This window comes from Trichomycterus rosablanca, chromosome 4 (assembly GCF_030014385.1).
Source record: "Trichomycterus rosablanca isolate fTriRos1 chromosome 4, fTriRos1.hap1, whole genome shotgun sequence".
NCBI classification, from domain to species: Eukaryota; Metazoa; Chordata; class Actinopteri; order Siluriformes; family Trichomycteridae; genus Trichomycterus; species Trichomycterus rosablanca.
In genome coordinates this window covers 50,639,328-50,660,444 of record NC_085991.1, presented here as the reverse complement: position 1 = coordinate 50,660,444, position 21,117 = coordinate 50,639,328, and the positions used below count along the sequence as shown (strand labels likewise).

General features: G+C 43.0%; 1 protein-coding gene across 1 annotated transcript in view; it reads left to right on the top strand.

Annotated features, from left to right (window-relative positions):
- The window catches only part of LOC134311986 (uncharacterized), a 57,646-nt gene that overhangs the window by 19,214 nt on the left and 17,315 nt on the right, over nt 1-21,117 (top strand). Inside the window, exons 5-8 of the mRNA XM_062993635.1 lie at nt 4,847-5,122; nt 8,622-8,891; nt 13,638-14,552; nt 15,508-15,777. Of these exons, the coding sequence (XP_062849705.1) occupies nt 4,847-5,122; nt 8,622-8,891; nt 13,638-14,552; nt 15,508-15,777 (1,731 nt within the window). The remainder of the gene's footprint in view (nt 1-4,846; nt 5,123-8,621; nt 8,892-13,637; nt 14,553-15,507; nt 15,778-21,117) is intronic.

Genomic DNA, 21,117 nt, shown 5'->3' with positions numbered 1-21,117 from the left:
CATAGTATGGGGTGTGTCAGTACCAGGGTCTGTCATGGTATGGGGGTGTGTCAGTACCAGAGTCTGTCATGGTATGGGGGTGTGTCAGTACCAGGGTTCTTCATGGTATAGGGGGTGTCAGTACCAGGGTCTGTCATGGTATGGGGTTTGTCAGTACCAGGGTCTGTCATGGTATGGGGGTGTGTCAGTACCAGGGTCTGTCATGGTATGGGGGTGTGTCAGTACCAGGGTCTGTCATGGTATGGGGGTGTGTCAGCACAAGGGTCTGTCATGGTATGGGGGTGTGTCAGTACCAGGGTCTGTCATGGTATGGGGGTTTGTCAGTACCAGGGTCTGTCATGGTATGGGGTGTGTCAGTTCCAGGGTCTGTCATGGTATAGGGGGTGTCAGTACCAGGGTCTGTCATGGTATGGGGGTGTGTCAGTACCAGGGTCTTTCATGGTATGGGGTGTGTCAGTACCAGGGTCTGTCATGGTATGGGGTGTGTCAGTACCAGGGTCTGTCATGGTATTGGGGTGTGTCAGTACCAGGGTCTGTCATGGTGTCGGGGGGTTTCAGTACAAGGGTCTGTCAATATATGGAGGTGTGTCAGTACCAAGGTCTGTCATGGTATGCGGGTGTGTCAGTACCAGGGTCTGTCATGGTATAGGGTGTGTCAGTACCAGGGTCTGTCATGATATGGGGGTGTTTCAGTAACAGAGTCTGTCGTGGTATGGGGTGTGTCAGTACCAGGGTCTGTCATGGTATGGGGGCGTGTCAGTACCAGGGTCTGTCATGGTATGGGGGTGGTGTCAGTACCAGGGTCTGTCATGGTATGGGGGTGTGTCAGTACCAGGGTCTGTCATAGTATGGGGTGTGTCAGTACCAGGGTCTGTCATGGTTTGGGGGTGTTTCAGTACCAGGGTCTGTCATAATATGGGGTGTGTCAGTACCAGGGTCTGTCATGGTATGGGGGTGTTTCAGTACCAGGGTCTGTCATGGTGTCGGGGGGTGTCAGTACAAGGGTCTGTCAATATATGGAGGTGTGTCAGTACCAAGGTCTGTCATGGTATGGGGTGTGTCAGTACCAGGGTCTGTCATGGTATGAGGGTGTGTCAGTATCAGGGTCTGTCATGGTATGGGGGTGTGTCAGTACCAGGGTCTGTCATGGTATGGAGGTGTGTCAGTACCAGGGTCTGTCATGGTATGGGGTGTGTCAGTACCAGGGTCTGTCATGGTATGGGGGTGTATCAGTACCAGGGTCTTTCATGGTATGGGGGTGTGTCAGTATCAGGGTCTGTCATGGTATGGGGGTGTGTCAGTATCAGGGTCTTTCATGGTATGGGGGTGTATCAGTACCAGGGTCTGTCATGGTATGGGGTGTGTCAGTACCAGGGTCTGTCATGGTATGGGGGTGTATCAGTACCAGGGTCTGTCATGGTATGGGGTGTGTCAGTACCAGGGTCTGTCATGGTATGGGGGTGTATCAGTACCAGGGTCTGTCATGGTATGGGGGTGTGTCAGTACCAGGGTCTGTCATGGTATGGGGGTGTGTCTGTACCAGGGTCTGTCATGGTATGGGGGTGTGTCAGTGCCAGGATCTTTCATGCTTTGGGGTTGTGTCAGTACCAGGGTCTGTCATGGTATGGGGTGTGTCAGTACCAGGGTCTGTCATGGTATGGGGGTGTGTCAGTACCAGAGTCTATCATGGTATGGGGGTGTGTCAGTACCAGGGTTCTTCATGGTATAGGGGGTGTCAGTACCAGGGTCTGTCATGGTATGGGGTTTGTCAGTACCAGGGTCTGTCATTGTATGGGGGTGTGTCAGTACCAGGGTCTGTCATGGTATGGGGGTGTGTCAGTACCAGGGTCTGTCATGGTATGGGGGTTTGTCAGTACCAGGGTCTGTCATGGTATGGGGTGTGTCAGTTCCAGGGTCTGTCATTGGATATGGGGTGTCAGTACCAGGGTCTGTCATGGTATGGGGGTGTGTCAGTACCAGGGTCTGTCATAGTATGGGGTGTGTCAGTACCAGGGTCTGTCATGGTATGGGGGTGTGTCAGTACCAGAGTCTGTCATGGTATGGGGGTGTGTCAGTACCAGGGTTCTTCATGGTATAGGGGGTGTCAGTACCAGGGTCTGTCATGGTATGGGGTTTGTCAGTACCAGGGTCTGTCATGGTATGGGGGTGTGTCAGTACCAGGGTCTGTCATGGTATGGGGGTGTGTCAGTACCAGGGTCTGTCATGGTATGGGGGTGTGTCAGCACAAGGGTCTGTCATGGTATGGGGGTGTGTCAGTACCAGGGTCTGTCATGGTATGGGGGTTTGTCAGTACCAGGGTCTGTCATGGTATGGGGTGTGTCAGTTCCAGGGTCTGTCATGGTATAGGGGGTGTCAGTACCAGGGTCTGTCATGGTATGGGGGTGTGTCAGTACCAGGGTCTTTCATGGTATGGGGTGTGTCAGTACCAGGGTCTGTCATGGTATGGGGTGTGTCAGTACCAGGGTCTGTCATGGTATTGGGGTGTGTCAGTACCAGGGTCTGTCATGGTGTCGGGGGGTTTCAGTACAAGGGTCTGTCAATATATGGAGGTGTGTCAGTACCAAGGTCTGTCATGGTATGCGGGTGTGTCAGTACCAGGGTCTGTCATGGTATAGCGTGTGTCAGTACCAGGGTCTGTCATGATATGGGGGTGTTTCAGTAACAGAGTCTGTCGTGGTATGGGGTGTGTCAGTACCAGGGTCTGTCATGGTATGGGGGCGTGTCAGTACCAGGGTCTGTCATGGTATGGGGGTGGTGTCAGTACCAGGGTCTGTCATGGTATGGGGGTGTGTCAGTACCAGGGTCTGTCATAGTATGGGGTGTGTCAGTACCAGGGTCTGTCATGGTTTGGGGGTGTTTCAGTACCAGGGTCTGTCATAATATGGGGTGTGTCAGTACCAGGGTCTGTCATGGTATGGGGGTGTTTCAGTACCAGGGTCTGTCATGGTGTCGGGGGGTGTCAGTACAAGGGTCTGTCAATATATGGAGGTGTGTCAGTACCAAGGTCTGTCATGGTATGGGGTGTGTCAGTACCAGGGTCTGTCATGGTATGAGGGTGTGTCAGTATCAGGGTCTGTCATGGTATGGGGGTGTGTCAGTACCAGGGTCTGTCATGGTATGGAGGTGTGTCAGTACCAGGGTCTGTCATGGTATGGGGTGTGTCAGTACCAGGGTCTGTCATGGTATGGGGGTGTATCAGTACCAGGGTCTTTCATGGTATGGGGGTGTGTCAGTATCAGGGTCTGTCATGGTATGGGGGTGTGTCAGTATCAGGGTCTTTCATGGTATGGGGGTGTATCAGTACCAGGGTCTGTCATGGTATGGGGTGTGTCAGTACCAGGGTCTGTCATGGTATGGGGGTGTATCAGTACCAGGGTCTGTCATGGTATGGGGTGTGTCAGTACCAGGGTCTGTCATGGTATGGGGGTGTATCAGTACCAGGGTCTGTCATGGTATGGGGGTGTGTCAGTACCAGGGTCTGTCATGGTATGGGGGTGTGTCTGTACCAGGGTCTGTCATGGTATGGGGGTGTGTCAGTGCCAGGATCTTTCATGCTTTGGGGTTGTGTCAGTACCAGGGTCTGTCATGGTATGGGGTGTGTCAGTACCAGGGTCTGTCATGGTATGGGGGTGTGTCAGTACCAGAGTCTATCATGGTATGGGGGTGTGTCAGTACCAGGGTTCTTCATGGTATAGGGGGTGTCAGTACCAGGGTCTGTCATGGTATGGGGTTTGTCAGTACCAGGGTCTGTCATTGTATGGGGGTGTGTCAGTACCAGGGTCTGTCATGGTATGGGGGTGTGTCAGTACCAGGGTCTGTCATGGTATGGGGGTTTGTCAGTACCAGGGTCTGTCATGGTATGGGGTGTGTCAGTTCCAGGGTCTGTCATTGGATATGGGGTGTCAGTACCAGGGTCTGTCATGGTATGGGGGTGTGTCAGTACCAGGGTCTGTCATGGTATGGGGTGTGTCAGTACCAGGGTCTGTCATGGTATGTCGTGTGTCAGTACCAGGGTCTGTCATGGTATGGGGGCGTGTCAGTACCAGGGTCTGTCATGGTATGGGGGTGGTGTCAGTACCAGGGTCTGTCATGGTATGGGGGCGTGTCAGTACCAGGGTCTGTCATGGTATGGGGGGGTGTCAGTACCAGGGTCTGTCATGGTATAGGGGCGTGTCAGTACCAGGGTCTGTCATGGTATGGGGGTGGTGTCAGTACCAGGGTCTGTCATGGTATGGGGGCGTGTCAGTACCAGGGTCTGTCATGGTATGGGGGTGTGTCAGTACCAGGGTCCGTCATGGTATGGGGGGGTGTCAGTACCAGGGTCTGTCATGGTATAGGGGCGTGTCAGTACCAGGGTCTGTCATGGTATGGGGTGTGTCAGTACCAGGGTCTGTCATGGTATGGGGGGGGGGGGGGGGGGGTGTCAGTGCCCTTGGTAAAGGTCATTTACACTCTGTGATGCAGCATTAAATGTCTCATAAGTGTTTTAAGAAGAAATGGCAACATTACAAAGTGGTGAATGCTTTATTGTCCCAACTTTTTGCCAGTCTGTAATAAAGAGATGGATGTTTATTAACAAGTAATATGAAGTTGAGCAGAGAAAACATGAAATATCTCAGGTTCATACTGTCTGACATCAAATAAAATGCAAATAAAAACATGATGTGGTTTTTATTTGCTTTCTCTTGCTGTCTCAACATCGTAGCTTTTATCAGCAGATTCTGGTTAGAATTTTGGGAAAATTAGAAAATAAAAGTGATTAAACTGCTGGATTTGTTGTAAAAGAACAAACAGCTTTAAATGCTTCATTATTTTCTATTAACAGCTAAACCCAAACCAACTATGAGATTAGAACCTCAGAACTTCATCTACACTGGAGACACCGTTACTCTGACCTGTGATCTGAATCAGTCTACAGGATGGACTTTCATCTGGTTCAGAAATGATCAGCAAGTAAATCCTCAGATCTCTGCAGATAAAATCACCACCAACAAAATCAGTGAGAAACTTTCTAATGCAGGAACAACAAAATACAACTGTATAGCACGAAGAGGAAACTACTACTCAGAGTACAGTGATCTAGTTACTGTTACAGTTGAAGGTTTGTCATGTTTTATACATTTTTACAATTTTGATGAAGTCAAAACATTAGTGTAATAATTTCACCAAATAATTTGCAGAACGATCACTTAGCTCAGAAGAAATGCTTCAGTTGATATGATTGTTTTTTTTTTTTTACTTTAAATAAATAAAGACTAATGTTGAATAATTAAAATTATAACAATAAACCTGTTTTGGAGAGAGGTAGTGATGTCCTGATTGGGTTTAAAATGAGTGTTAATGACAGACTCAGTTGTTTATGAGCAGGAATGGACCAAGTTAGGGCTGAACGATCTAAAAAAAGTATCATCATTTTTCATCCATACACAAATGTAACAGATGTACATATACGTAACATATTATTATTTATACATAAAAACATAAATTATATATATATATATATATATATACAGTGTATCACAAAAGTGAGTACACCCCTGTCATGGGACAACACTGACAAAATGACACTTTGACACAATGAAAAGTAGTCTGTGTGCAGCTTATATAACAGTGTAAATTTATTCTTCCCTCAAAATAACTCAATATACAGCCATTAATGTCTAAACCACCGGCAACAAAAGTGAGTACACCCCTAAGAGACTACACCCCTAAATGTCCAAATTGAGCACTGCTTGTCATTTTCCCTCCAAAATGTCATGTGATTTGTTAGTGTTACTAGGTCTCAGGTGTGCATAGGGAGCAGGTGTGTTCAATTTAGTAGTACAGCTCTCACACTCTCTCATACTGGTCACTGAAAGTTCCAACATGGCACCTCATGGCAAAGAACTCTCTGAGGATCTTAAAAGACGAATTGTTGCGCTACATGAAGATGGCCAAGGCTACAAGAAGATTGCCAACACCCTGAAACTGAGCTGCAGCACAGTGGCCAAGATCATCCAGCGTTTTAAAAGAGCAGGGTCCACTCAGAACAGACCTCGCGTTGGTCGTCCAAAGAAGCTGAGTGCACGTGCTCAGCGTCACATCCAACTGCTGTCTTTGAAAGATTGGCGCAGGAGTGCTGTCAGCATTGCTGCAGAGATTGAAAAGGTGGGGGGTCAGCCTGTCAGTGCTCAGACCATACGCCGCACACTACATCAAATTGGTCTGCATGGCTGTCACCCCAGAAGGAAGCCTCTTCTGAAGTCTCTACACAAGAAAGCCCGCAAACAGTTTGCTGAAGACATGTCAACAAAGGACATGGATTACTGGAACCATGTCCTATGGTCTGATGAGACCAAGATTCATTTGTTTGGTTCAGATGGTCTCAAGCATGTGTGGCGGCAATCAGGTGAGGAGTACAAAGATAAGTGTGTCATGCCTACAGTCAAACATGGTGGTGGGAATGCCATGGTCTGGGGCTGCATGAGTGCAGCAGGTGTTGGGGAGTTACATTTCATTGAGGGACACATGAACTCCAATATGTACTGTGAAATACTGAAGCAGAGCATGATCCCCTCCCTCCAGAAACTGGGTCGCAGGGCAGTGTTCCAGCATGATAATGACCCCAAACACACCTCTAAGACGACCACTGCTTTATTGAAGAGGCTGAGGGTAAAGGTGATGGACTGGCCAAGCATGTCTCCAGACCTAAACCCAATAGAACATCTTTGGGGCATCCTCAAGCGGAAGGTGGAGGAGCGCAAAGTCTTGAATATCCGCCAGCTCTGTGATGTCGTCATGGAGGAGTGGAAAAGCATTCCAGTGGCAACATGTGAAGCTCTGGTAAACTCCATGCCCAGGAGAGTTAAGGCAGTTCTGGGAAATAATGGTGGCCACACAAAATATTAAGACTTCAGGAACTTTCACTAAGGGGTGTACTCACTTTTGTTGCCGGTGGTTTAGACATTAATGGCTGTATATTGAGTTATTTTGAGGGAAGAATAAATTTACACTGTTATATAAGCTGCACACAGACTACTTTTCATTGTGTCAAAGTGTCATTTTGTCAGTGTTCCATGAAAAGATATACTTAAATATCTGCAGAAATGTGAGGGGTGTACTCACTTTTGTGATACACTGTATATATATATATATATATATATATATATATATATATATATATATATATATATATTTATATATATATATATATACTGTATATATATATATATATATATATATATATATATTGTGGTGTCAGCGAGAAGGACGGAATCATCTTCCTTGAATGACATGAATGACACATTTTCTTAACCGCTTATCCAATCAGGTTTGCTGGGGGTGCTGTAGCCTATCCCAGCTTTTCAATGGGCACAAGGCACACAGTAGCACCCTGGACGGAGCGCCAGTCCATCACAGGGCAGACACACACACTCATACACACACACACACACACACACACACACACACACACTCATACACACACATATTCACCTAAAGGGCAATTCAGTGTCTCCAATTAACCTGACTGCATGTTTTTGGACTGTGGGAGGAAACCGGAGCCCCCGGAGGAAACCCACACAGACACGGGGAAAACATGCAAACTCCACACCAGTGTGTTTACAATTCTTTTAAAAGCTTTATTTTCTTGATGGATAAAACTTATATTAGATACATTTAAAGTGCCATAAATATAAACACAATGAAACAGAATTTACTTGTATTGTAAAATGTAAAGTAACTGCACTAATTAATTTAATATTTAAACATACAGTAAAATGAAACTAAACAAAGAAATGATGTATTTTTACATTTATTGTAGTTAGCAGACAGTCTTATCTAAACAACTTACAGTTGTGGCCAAATACAATGCAAGCAACTGAGAGTTAAGGGCAACTTGATGGTAGTGGAGCTTGTACCAGCAACCTTCTGATCAGTTCAGTGCCTTAACTACTGAGCTACAACAACCCCGCTTTAAATAAATGTTTAAATATTCTAAATTTTTACCTACTTTAAACTGGTCAGGGTTCACAAACACTGGGATCAAGTATTTGTAAATAAGTATTTCCCAGTTTTTTTATGTTTTTAATAATTTGTCACATTTAAATGTTTTAGATCATCCAACTAATTTTAATAGAAGATAAAAACAACATGAGTAAACTCAAGATGCAGCTTTTATTTAATAATTTTATTTATTATAAATAAAGATTTGTTTAAAAACAATTTTTCACCAGGGTTCACCAGGAATTGCGCCCCTGGACCCAAACCTAATAAGTAGTTTTTCCCCCCTTGGCAGTACCGACTGCACAGAAAATGATTGTGAAGAATCTTTTATGTCACTGTGGAGTAAATTTAATTTGCTCTTTTTTCAGCTGTGTTAAAGTTTCTAGTAAAAACTGCCTGTTTAATGTCTCCCCACAGCATCTTGATGGAATTCAAGTCAGGACTTTGACCCGACAGCTCTAAAAGCTTCATCTTGTTTATTTGTTTGTTTGTGTATTAATCCATTCAGTGATTGACTTGCTTGTGTGAATCTGATCATTTTCCTGTGCTTTAATTCTCCAAACATTAAATACTCACAACCACAAACCACAATAATAAAAAAAATTTTATTTCTACAGAGAGACCAAAAGCTGCTGTGAACATAAATCCTGGTAATCACGTGTTTAGAGGAGATTCTGTTACTCTCACATGTAACATAGAGAATGGAGGAGGTGTCCAGAACTGGAGCTACAGCTGGAATAAAGGTTCAGACCAAACTGTCAGTAATAGACAGCATTACAGAATCAGTGATGTTACAGGAGCTGATGCAGGTAAATACACCTGTACAGGAACAGAGACAGGAGGCTCACGTTCCTCACACCCCAGTTCTGTTCGACTGACTGTATCAGGTGAGTCTGATCATCTCTTCTGTATTTAATAACATCTGTATCACATCAGCATGTATTCAGTACTGGTGTAGAGGTGAGAGGCTTGTTAAGATGTTACAGTAGTTCAGTCACTGTGTCTGATCTGATTACTGCACCATTAACTTCTTAAAAAATACATTAAAGTTAATTTCTGTGTAATAACACCTGAACTTTTTACACTGTTAGTGCTCGTCATTACTTTCATTTTCCTCGTCACTCTGTATAAATGTAGCAGAAGGAAAAATGTTTGAGCAATTGGTGCTTGTTTCAGTATTAATGAATAATCTGTAATATATATATATATACAGTCCCTGACATAAGTTCTGTCGCTTATCCATGTTGTGGAAACAAAAGCTTATAACCTGACTTTAAATTCATCCATTGGTTTTAGAAATGACTCCTATGAAAGCTGAAACCCTCCCAAATGAGGTTTAATTTACGAAAATAAATTTGCTTCACTGCAGAAATATTGATCATTTAATGAACACAGAAAGGTCAGATTTTGGTAAGACAAAAGTTTTGTCGCCCACAGAAAGTAATGTGAAAATCAAACAAATAATTTACTTCAAATACAAAGATATGTTTCATAACATTGGTGAATGAAGTTGTGGTGCTATTAGAGCCATATTTAATATTTTGTGTGACTTCCATGAGCTTTAAGGACTGCATCCATGCGGTTCGACAATGATTCATACAATTTATTGATGAAGTCATCAGGAATAGCAAAGAAGTTCATCAAGATTCTTTGGTTTTGTCTTCCAAGCTTCCTCTTTCATCCTACCCCAAACATGCTCAATGATGTTCATGTCTGGTGACTGGGCTGGCCAGTCCTGGAGCACCTTGATCTTCTTCGCCTTGAGGAACTTTGATGTAGAGATGGAGCACCATCCTGCTGCAAAATTTGACCCCTTTTATGATTGGGAATGTAAGAGGTAGCTAATACTTCTTGATATTTTAGGCTATTGATATTGCCTTCCACCTTGCAAATGTTTCGCACACCCCCATACTGAATGTAACCCCAGACCATGATCTTTCCACCACCAAACTTAACAGTTTTCTGGGTGAATATTGGATCCATACGGGCTCCAGTAGGTCTCCTGCAGTATTTGCGGCGGCTGTGGTGTAATTCAACTGAAGATTCATCTGAGAAATTCACCTTCTGCCACTTTTCCAGCGTCCATCCGTTTAGCAGGCCGTGGGCCTTTTGTTTAGTGCTGGCTTCTGGGCACTGATTCGACCATGGAGGCCATTTCAAGAGAATCCTACAAACTGTTCTAGTTGACACAGGGACTTGAGGTGACCAGGCCTGGTGGAGCTCTGCTGCAGTGGAAGAGGGGCTGGCTTTGGATTTTCTAACCAACAAACGTTCCTCCTTAGCAGTTGTCTTGCGGGGTCTGCCGGACCTGGGCTTGTCAAAAACATCTCCGGTCTCTTCAAATCTTTTTTTAATTCTTTGTACTTGACGCTGAGACACATTAAAGGTGCCAGCCACCTCTGCAGTGGATCTGGTCTTCAGCCTCTTGATAATCAAGGCTTTGGTCGCAGGGTGGATTTTTGGCATGTTGTCAGAGGTGAAGTTGCAGTTCAAGTGAAGGTCTGGGGTGCTGGGGTTCTTTTTATACACACCCACTAATTAACCGATCAATTAGTGAGCACAGGTGAGGCTGTAAACTAGGATTGGGTGCATTATATGACAAGGCGACAAAACTTTTGTCTTGCCAAAATCTGACCTTTCTGTTTTCATTAAATGATCAATATTTCTGCAGTGAAGCAAATTTATTTTCGTAAATTAAACCTCATTTGGGAGGGTTTCAGCTTTCATATGAGTCATTTCTAAAACCAATGGATGAATTTAAAGTCAGGTTATAAGCTTTTGTTTCCACAACAGGGATAAGCGACAGAACTTCTGTCAGGGACTGTATATATATATATTTTTTTCCCACTTTTCCCCCCAATTTCCCCCCCTAATCTAGTCGTGTCCAATTACCCTGATTGCTCCTCTATACTGATTTGACCTTTCACCGCTGACTGAGGGTGCCTCTCAACTGACATGCGCCCCCTCCGGCACGTACAGTCAGTACAGACGGCATTTTTCACCTGCACGAGTCGAGTTCATACACTGTCGGGCACTGTGTACGGAGGGCCACACCCCTACCAGTATTATTCCTCAGCCCTGTGCAGACGCCATCAGTTAGCCAGCAGGGGCCAGTTATGAGGACCAGTTATGAGGATCTATGATCCGACTTTTTACCCCTAACCCTGTGAACAACAGCCAATCGTTGTTCATACTGCCGCCCAGCCCAGTCGGAAGGCAGAGCTGAGATTCGATAAGATGTATTTGAGACCCCAACTCTGGTGTGCTAGTGTAATTTACCGCTGCACCACCTGAGCGGCGCTATAATCTGTAATATTATCTCTGCCTTAAACTGATATTCCACCTTAAAAACGCTCATCAGTCACATAATTTGTTTTCTGCACACATGAAACAGCTAAATATTTTACAGAATTTACACAATCAGCAACAAAAACAAATCAAGAAGTGATTTAGAAGTTTAAATGAATGTGAATGTAAGAACACAATGAGCTGTATTATAAAGACCATAGTTAAAAATGTGTGTGTGTGTGTTTGTGTGTGTGTGTATGTGTGTGTGTGTATGTGTGTGCGCGTGTGTGTGTATGTGTGTGTGTGCTGATTTATTAAAAGCTAAATAAAATTCAGCTTTTGGTGAATCAGCTTCATCTTAGAAAATGAGACAAATAATTGAATTAAAGGAAATTTACTATTTATGAAATAATATTTTATTCAGAAACCCACATGTACCACAGCTAGTGGCACCAGTGTATTTAATACTTTGTACAACCTCCATTTACCAATAAAAGACACTTAGTCTTCTCCTATAACAGCTTATACAGGTGCTGGTCATAAAATTAGAATATCATGAAAAAGTTGATTTATTTCAGTAATTCCATTCAAAAAGTGAAACTTGTATATTATATTCATTCATTACACACAGACTGATATATTTCAAATGTTTATTTCTTTTAATGTTGATGATTATAACTGACAACTAATGAAAACCCCAAATTCAGTATCTCAGAAAATTTGAATATTGTGACAAGGTACAAGACACCTGGTGCCACACTCTAATCAGCTAATTAACTCAAAACACCTGCAAAGGCCTTTAAATGGTCTCTCAGTCTAGTTCTGTAGGCTACACAATCATGGGGAAGACTGCTGACTTGACAGTTGTGCAAGGTGTCAATGGTCGTCTTTTGGACAAGGAGGGCAAGACACAAAAGGTCATCGCTAAAGAGGCTGGCTGTTCACAGAGCTCTGTGTCCAAGCACATTAATAGAGAGGCGAAGGGAAGGAAAAGATGTGGTAGAAAAAAGTGTACAAGCAATAGGGATAACCGCACCCTGGAGAGGATTGTGAAACAAAACCCATTCAAAAATGTGGGGGAGATTCACAAAGAGTGGACTGCAGCTGGAGTCAGTGCTTCAAGAACCACCACGCACAGACGTATGCAAGACATGGGTTTCAGCTGTCGCATTCCTTGTGTCAAGCCACTCAGCGTCAGAAGCGTCAGAAGACAAAAAGGACTGGACTGCTGCTGAGTGGTCCAAAGTTATGTTCTCTGATGAAAGTAAATTTTGCATTACCTTTGGAAATCAAGGTCCCAGAGTCTGGAGGAAGAGAGGAGAGGCACAGAATCCACGTTGCTTGAGGTCCAGTGTAAAGTTTCCACAGTCAGTGATGGTTTGGAGTGCCATGTCATCTGCTGGTGTTGGTCCACTGTGTTTTCTGAGGTCCAAGGTCAACGCAGCCGTCTACCAGGAAGTTTTAGAGCACTTCATGCTTCCTACTGCTGACCAACTTTATGGAGATGCAGATTTCATTTTCCAACAGGACTTGGCACCTGCACACAGGTCTCCAATCAAGTTGTAGAAGCATCTCAAGGATGATCAGTGTAAACTGGATGCACCTGAGCTCAGTTTTGAGCGTCATAGCAAAGGGTGTGAATACTTATGTACCTATTATGTTTTAATGTTTACATTTTTCCTGGGTGATGCCTGAGCTTAAAGCACTTCTTAACGAAAAGAAGAGGGCTTTTAGATCAAAAGATAAGGAGGAGCTAAAGAGGGTCCAAAAAGAACTCAAAAGGAAAATAAAAGAATGCAAGGACATTTACAGGAAAAAAATGGAGGCACACCTTCAACAAAACAACGCAAGAGAAGTTTGGCAAGGACTAAATACAATTTCAGGACAGAGTAGCAGCGGAAACGGACCAGTGTGTGGAGACAGGACATGGGCTAACGAGCTGAATTTGTTTTTCAACAGATTTGACTCAGGCTTCTCCATGCCCCCCATTCACATGCATATGAACCAAACAGTGTCCAATCCACAACAATCCATGCTATCTCACTTAACCACCCCCTCAATTCCCGACCGCTTGGGTCCAATCCACCCCCCACAACTCATCGGTGAAACCTCCTTGTGTCTACCACCTCTAGATTCCTCCCCATGCATCTCTATAACGGCTGAGCAGGTGAGGAGATAACTCAAGAGGAACAAAGTGAGAAAAGCCACAGGCCCAGACGGCATCAGCTCCAGACTGCTCAAGGACTGTGCAGACCAGCTCTTTGGGGTGGTTCTTCATATCTTCAATCTAAGCCTGAGTTTGAAGAGGGTGCCAGTCCTATGGAAAACTTCCTGCTTGGTTCCAGTGCCTAAGACTGCGCACCCCAGGGAGCTAAATGACTTCAGACCAGTGGCCCTAACTTCACATCTAATGAAGACTCTAGAGCGGATTATACTCAACCACCTTCGACCGATAGTGGACACAACGCTGGACCCCCTGCAGTTTGCCTACAAAACTGGCATTGGTGTAGAGGATGCAGTCATCCACCTGTTACACAGATCCCTCTCACACCTCGACACCCCTGGAAACACTGTGAGGGTCATGTTTTTCGACTTCTCCAGTACTTTCAACACGCTACAACCATCACTACTTGGAAAGAAGCTGGAGGTAGCTGGAGTTGACCGTTACCTCACCACGTGGATGATTGATTACCTCTCCAACAGACCACAGTACGTGAGGCTTCAGGACTGTGTGTCCAACATTGTGGTTAGCAGCACAGGGGCACCGCAAGGGACTGTCCTCTCTCCATTTCTTTTTTCCGTATACACCTCAGACTTTCAACATAACACACAGGACTGTTTCCTGCAAACGTTTTCGGATGACACAGCCATTGTTGGATGTTTATCTGACGGGAATGAACAGGATTACAGGAGTATCATCAAGGACTTTGTTACCTGGTGTGAACTGAATGTGCTTCATATTAACACCAGCAAAACTAAAGAACTGGTGATCGACTTCAGGAAAAAGTCGCATCACACCACACCTGTGTGCATTCAGGGTTTGGACATTGAGATGGTGAATGAGTACAAATACCTGGGTGTTCACCTCAATAATAAACTGGACTGGTCTAGCAACTCGGATGCCCTATATAGAAAGGGCCAAAGTCGCCTCCACCTTCAGAGGAGACTGAGGTCTTTTGGAGTGTGCCGACCACTGCTAAGATCCTTTTATGACACTGTGGTAGCATCAGCCATCTTCTACGGAGTGGTGTGCTGGGGTGGTGCAATATCGGAGAGAGACAGAAAAAGACTGAACAAGCTGATCAAGAAAGCAAGCTCTGTCTTGAACTGTCCTCTCGAACCTGTAGAAGAGGTGGGAGAAAGGAGGATGATAGCCAAAGCTGTCTTCCATCCTGGACATCACCACACATCCACTACATGAGTCTGTAGAAGACCTAACAAGCTCCTTCAGTACCAGACTCCTCCACCCCCTCTGTAAGAAAGAGCGCTACCGCAGGTCCTTTATTCCCACAGCCATCAGAGCTTACAACAATAATAATATATAATAATATCACTCATTCCGTATCTTCCATGTTGGGTGTAATAACAAGTGCAATATGTAATTTATTTACAATAAGTGCAATAACCTAATATATTTTGCATATTTTTAATGTATATATTATTTTTTAGATATTTTTTAGAGTAAATAACTACACACTATGTGTGCAATATTTTTTACTTAGTTGTATTTCTTTCTGTTTTTTCCTGTCTTCATACTGCTGTAACAAGTTAATTTCCCTAAGGGGATCAATAAAGTCTTATCTTATCTTATCTTTTAAAAGATTTACAAAAATGTCTGAAAACATGTTTTCACTTTGTCATTATGGGCTATTTTGTGTAGATTTTTAAAAAGAAAACTATACTCAAATCGGATTTCGAATATGTCTGTAACGTAACAAAATGTGGAAAAAGTGAAGGGGTGTGAATACTTTCTGATGGCACTGTAGGTCAGAACTTTGATTCAGTCGCTCCAAAAGCTTCATTTTGATCCATTCAGTGATTGACTTGCTCGTGTGCATTGGATCATTTTCCTGCTGCAAAACCCAACTGCACTTGAGCTTTAAGTCATGAACTGACTGGTGGACTGTGACTGCAACTGTGTTTTAATTCTCCAAATATTAAACACTCACAACCACAAAGTTTCTTTATTAATGAAAATAATTTTCTTTTCTACAGAGAGACCAAAACCCACTGTGATCATAAATCCTGATAATCACGTGTTTAGAGGAGAGATTGTTACTCTCACATGTAACATAGTAAATAGAGGAGGTGTCAGGAACTGGAGCTACAGCTGGAAGAAAGGAGGTTCAGTTGTCAGTAATGATCAGCAGTACAGAATCAGTGATGTTACAGAGAATCATGCAGGTAAATACACCTGTACAGGAACAGAGACAGGAGGCTCACGTTCCTCACACCCCAGTGATGCTGTTCTACTGACTGTATCAGGTGAGTCTGATCATCTCTTCTGTATTTAATAACATCTGTACAGTGCTGTGAAAAAGTGTTTGTCCCCTCCCAAATTCTTTTTTTCCTGCATATTTGTTACACCTTTATGTTTCAAATCATCAATTTAATAATAAGCAAAGACTCAAATAAACAGATTTTTTTAAATGATGATTTTATTTGTTGAGGGAAAATCCTGTTAAGCCTTACCTGACCTGTGTGAAAAAGTGATTATTCCTCAGCTACTAAATCAACCAGTTATAATATTTTAGTTAAAAATTGTGTTAAATTTTATTAGCCACACCCAGACATGATTACTGACAGGTAGTGGTGTGTGATACAGCAAAATTTGGTATTGATCCGATACCAAGTAAATACAGGGCCAGCATCGCCAATATCGAGACGATACGATACTTTTTAATAATTAAGGTAGATGCATCATCAAATTGCTAAACCTGAATGAACTTTCATGACATGTAAGTGTATTATTCTAATACATACATTTTTGTAAGTAGCTGCTCTCAGTAACTGAATTAGTTCAGTTGTTTAAAGCTCAGATTTCTTGTTTCTGGTGCTTTACTTTCTCACAATGTTACCATCAAGTCAAAGTTGTTTTATTGTCAATACTGCAATATGTACAGGAGAAACAGAGGATTGAAATTGCGTTACTCTCTGACCCATGGTGCAACATTAAGCATTAATTAAACAATAAACCTAGAATAAAAAGAATATAAAAATAGAATAAACACACTAGAATACACAACAAAGCGCAAATATATATACACTGACACAAGAAGTATGAAAAATATAGCACTAAAATCTAATTTGAAAAATAGAGGTCCCAATATTAAAAACCTAGACATTTAAAGTGACAAATGCAGATTTGGCTCGGAGACTCCGAAGTCTCCTTCCTGATGGGAGCAGACTGAAGAAGCTGTGTATTGGGTGGGTGGAATCACCTGCCATGCAGAGGGCTTTACGGGTGAGGCGGGTGTTGTGTAGCTCGTGGAGGGTGGGAAGAGAGGTGCCAACGATCTTCTCAGCTGCTCTCACGATGTGTTGGAGGGTCTTTCGGCAGGACGCAGTGCAGGCGCCGTACCATACCGTAATGCAGCTGGTCAGGACACTCTCGATGGTACCTCTATAAAAGGTGCACATGATGGGGGCTGGAGCTCTGGCTCTTCTCAGCTTGCAGAGGAAGTAGAGATGCTGATGAGACCTCCTGCTAGAGATGTTGTGTTATTAGTCCAGGAGAGGTCCTCAGTGATGTGCACACCCAAGAACTTGGTGCTGCTCACCCTCTCCACAACAGCACCGTTGATGGTCAGAGGAGCATGTTGAGTGCGTGTTTTTCTGAAATCCACAACAATCTCTTTCATTTTTCAACGTTTAAGGAAAGATTGTTGTGTTTGCACCACAGGGACAGGTGACTCACCTCACTCCTGTAGTTTGTCTTGTCGTTGTTCTTTATGAGACCAACCACAGTCGTGTTATCCGCGAACTTAATGAAGAGGTTGGAGTTGTACAACGGTGTGCAGTTGTGGGTCCGCAAAGTGAATAGGAGAGGGCTCAGCACACATCCTTGGGGGGTCCCCGTGTTCAGTGTGATGGTGTTGGATGTGTTACTGCCGACCTGTACTGCTTGTGATCTTCCAGTCAGGAAGTCTAACAGCCAGTTGCACAATGAGGTGTTCAGCCCCAGCCTGTCGAGTTTGAGAATAAGCTGTTGGGGAATGATCGTATTGAATCATTGCGTATTGCGTCATCGGTAGATCTATTTGACCGATATGCAAACTGAAAGGGGTCCAAGGAGGGGGGAAGGACCGATTTGATGTGTTGCATGTGTTGCAGCCGTTCAGCTAACGCATAGTTGTGTTTGCTGGGTGAATACATTTGTAAAATTTTAATAGTGACTGAATATATGTGTCCTTGTTCATTTAAAATAAAAAATCAATGCTATTCTGTTTACATTTTTAAGCACAAAGTCAAAAGAAAAGAGCTCTCATTCAACAAAACACGGAATAAGAACCTCACTACATGCTCAGATTCATGTGTGTAGGGAGCGCAAAGTGCGTAAGGTGCGTCCGTACTTTACGTACGTATAATTTACACTATTATTTCCATAAAATCTCCCCTATTTCTGTATCTGCAAAGCAAAGTATTCAAAAACGTACAATCTTCCAATGCCTACCAACGTACCGATGTCTGTAAGGATTTTAACAACATAACATGACGGTACCACAACAAAACACAGCAGAGCAGAAGGGAAGGAGCGAGGTGTGAATGTATGATGTAAGAGGAGTGAGTCTGTACAGACATGGTCTTTACTTTCTGACGAAATGGGGGAAACGTGCTGAATGTAGCGGAGAAATAGTAAAACTAAAGTATCGATCCCATCACACTAGTATCGATCCAATACCAACGTTGGTATCGATAATATCGATATTTGGATCCGCCCACCACTACTGACAGACCTGTTGAATCTAAACATCACTTAAACAGAACCTGCCTGATATTGTGAAGCAGACTAGAAGGTTTTAAAAAGAAGCAAATGATTCCATGTTCTAAAATGATTCAGGTACAGATATAACATGGTCATTGAAATTTACCAGTAAAAAAATGTTACTGAGGGGTCTGTCTGAGAACCTGGTTAGCTGCCCTGCTGCCCACCGCCTGTCTAGGCAGCTGCCTCAGTTGAGAGGATTCTAACTGAATTTAGAAGGTAGATTATTATGTATGCTCAAGTTATGTCATCGCTGTTCGTGTCCACGACCACAGTTTTAGCTAACTAAGCTAACAAAATTAGCCTCAGGTCATTAAAACCAATGGGATGAAGCGACACAAGCAGCTAGCACGCCAGCTAACATCTCCCTCTGTGTACCGAAAACTGTTAATATGTCACTGACAAACCCAAAACTTAAATAAATAACAATTTTACACCTTTATAAATAATATTAACCTTTTTCATTCTCAGTATTAGAATTTTTCTGTGTGAAAAGTTGTTCTGCACTGAATGCTGGGATTGCCTTTGTGGCTGAAGAATCACACAGAGCTTATTTGGAGTATAGGTCAGAATAGATAAATTCTGCTGTCAGAAAATGCTGATGTGAATGTCCACCCCACAGCTGGGTTATGCAGTAGGACGATGATCCAAATCACACAAGCAGGTCCACCAGTAAATGGCTAAAAAAATAAATAAATAAAGGCTGACACAATCAGTTATTAGGTTTAAGGGCAAAATTACTTTTTTTACATGGGTGACAGTAAAATATCTTTACTTGTTTACAAAGTATTTTACAAAATCTTATCATACAATAAAGAAAATGTAATGAGTTGGAATGGAATGAATTAATAAACAAGCCATTAGGAAGCCTGAAGACCTACATAAACAAATTAAATAATTGTTAAAAATAATAAAAAAAACTAAAATAAAAAAGAGGGTTATGGCATTCAGCATAAAAACTGTACCAAGTCTGCTATGTGGGCCAGATTCACTGTGCCAACCCCTAAGCAGCCAAAAAGCCAAGAGCAATATAACACAGCCCTGTCTAATAATGTGTTATCCACATTCTCCATCATCAGCACAGAGCAATATTACATGAAGCTATAAACTATTACATAACATTTAAAACCAGGTTTAATTAAACAGCTGAAGTCATGCTGACGTTTACACCAATCAACCAATACATTAGGACCAGGCCCCTACTTTTTTTCTTTTGTAACAATCGTTCATGTGAGGGCCGGGAGATTTATTTTTAGTTCACGTGTTAAATGCAGCAGATATGATCAGCATAATGACCTGAGTGACTTTGTCACATTGTTATGGCCAGTTGACTGGGTGGAAGTATCACCAGAACAGCATGAGGTGTCACATGCAGCCTTGGTGAGACAGTGGTGACATGGAAGTGTAGGACCCTTTAAAATATGCCATATATATATTTATTTATCTTCATGTTAAGAGTTATAGAACTCAGTTTTCTAGAGTCCTTTTCTGTTTTCGCGCCATTTGCCTGTTGGTTTCCTGTTCTTCTTTACAGTATTTGACCATTTAGGTGACTTTGGAGTGTGATTGCCCCCTTGTTGGCCAATCAGCATTGAGGATGGGCGGGCTGAAAGAAAGAGGGTGTGTTCTGAGAAAGTTAGAGGGAGACGGAGTTGCGGACCGTTTTTCGCGCTCGTAATCTTTATTTCTTTCTTGAAGTTAATAGTGTTTTGGCGACTTGGTATACGAAGTATATTGGCCCAAACATTGACTTTTGGTTTGTTTTCGGTCACTGGACAGTGCATGTGTACAGGTGCATGTGAGTACCGTTACCGAGGGAAACCCGAGGACAACAACCTTGAGCTTCGGGAATCGTTTGAACACATGTGACTCACTAACTGCGAACGGCATGCAAAGCGAGTTACTAACTGTTTTGGATGAGCAAAGAGGACTGCAGCTCCGAGTGAACTGAGTGCTTTGTGCAACGTGTGAATAATAAGTGAGTACTCCTCCGCTGTTGCTGTGGATGTTCGCCTGTTTTCGTGTGAGCTTCGGGGACCCGTGAGTATCGATTCAATTGAATCATTCTGATTCACCTACACCAGCGTTTGGCTCTTCTAAGTGCACCAGCGTTTGGATCTTCTAAGTGCACCAGCGTTTGGATCTTCTAAGTGCACCAGCGTTTGGATCTTCTAAGTGCACCAGCGAAATGGGCCCCAACGTTTTCTAAAATACAAGCGCTTGTAACTCTTATACTAACACAACCCTAAAACATTTTAAAGGGTTATTTCGGGTTATTTGATAAACATTCTTTAAAAAGGACATTTGTGTATCTACTGATGTTTTCTGGTAAATATTTTCTGAAGAGACTGTTTTGTTTAATAATTTTTGTTTTCATCTTCTATTGACTGTTTTCTTTTAAAGAAAGTATTGAGAATATTGCTTTATTGGGGTTTCAGCCTATGTTTATTTCTTTATGTATACAAAACGAACAGCTTCAGAATGCATTTACTTTCTGTTTAATAAAAGGAGGTATAAATACTTATTAAAGTATTTGGGTATTTTTGGAGGCACCGCGCTATATTGTATAGGTACTGAGATGTACACTCCCTAAATTTTATTAGGCGCCTTTAGGGAGGGGTTACAGAAGCCTAACAAAAGTTCAACTGTGGCTGAAGTTTCATATTATTTTAATCCTGGTGATGAGGTGAATGTCACAACACACAGAGCATCAAACCGTTCTGTGTATGTGGCGATGTAGATGCATGTGAGTCAGAGTGCCCATGCTAACTCTTGCCCATTGCTGAAAAAACAGTGGGCATGTAGATATGGAACTGGATACTGGAGAAATAATAACAGGC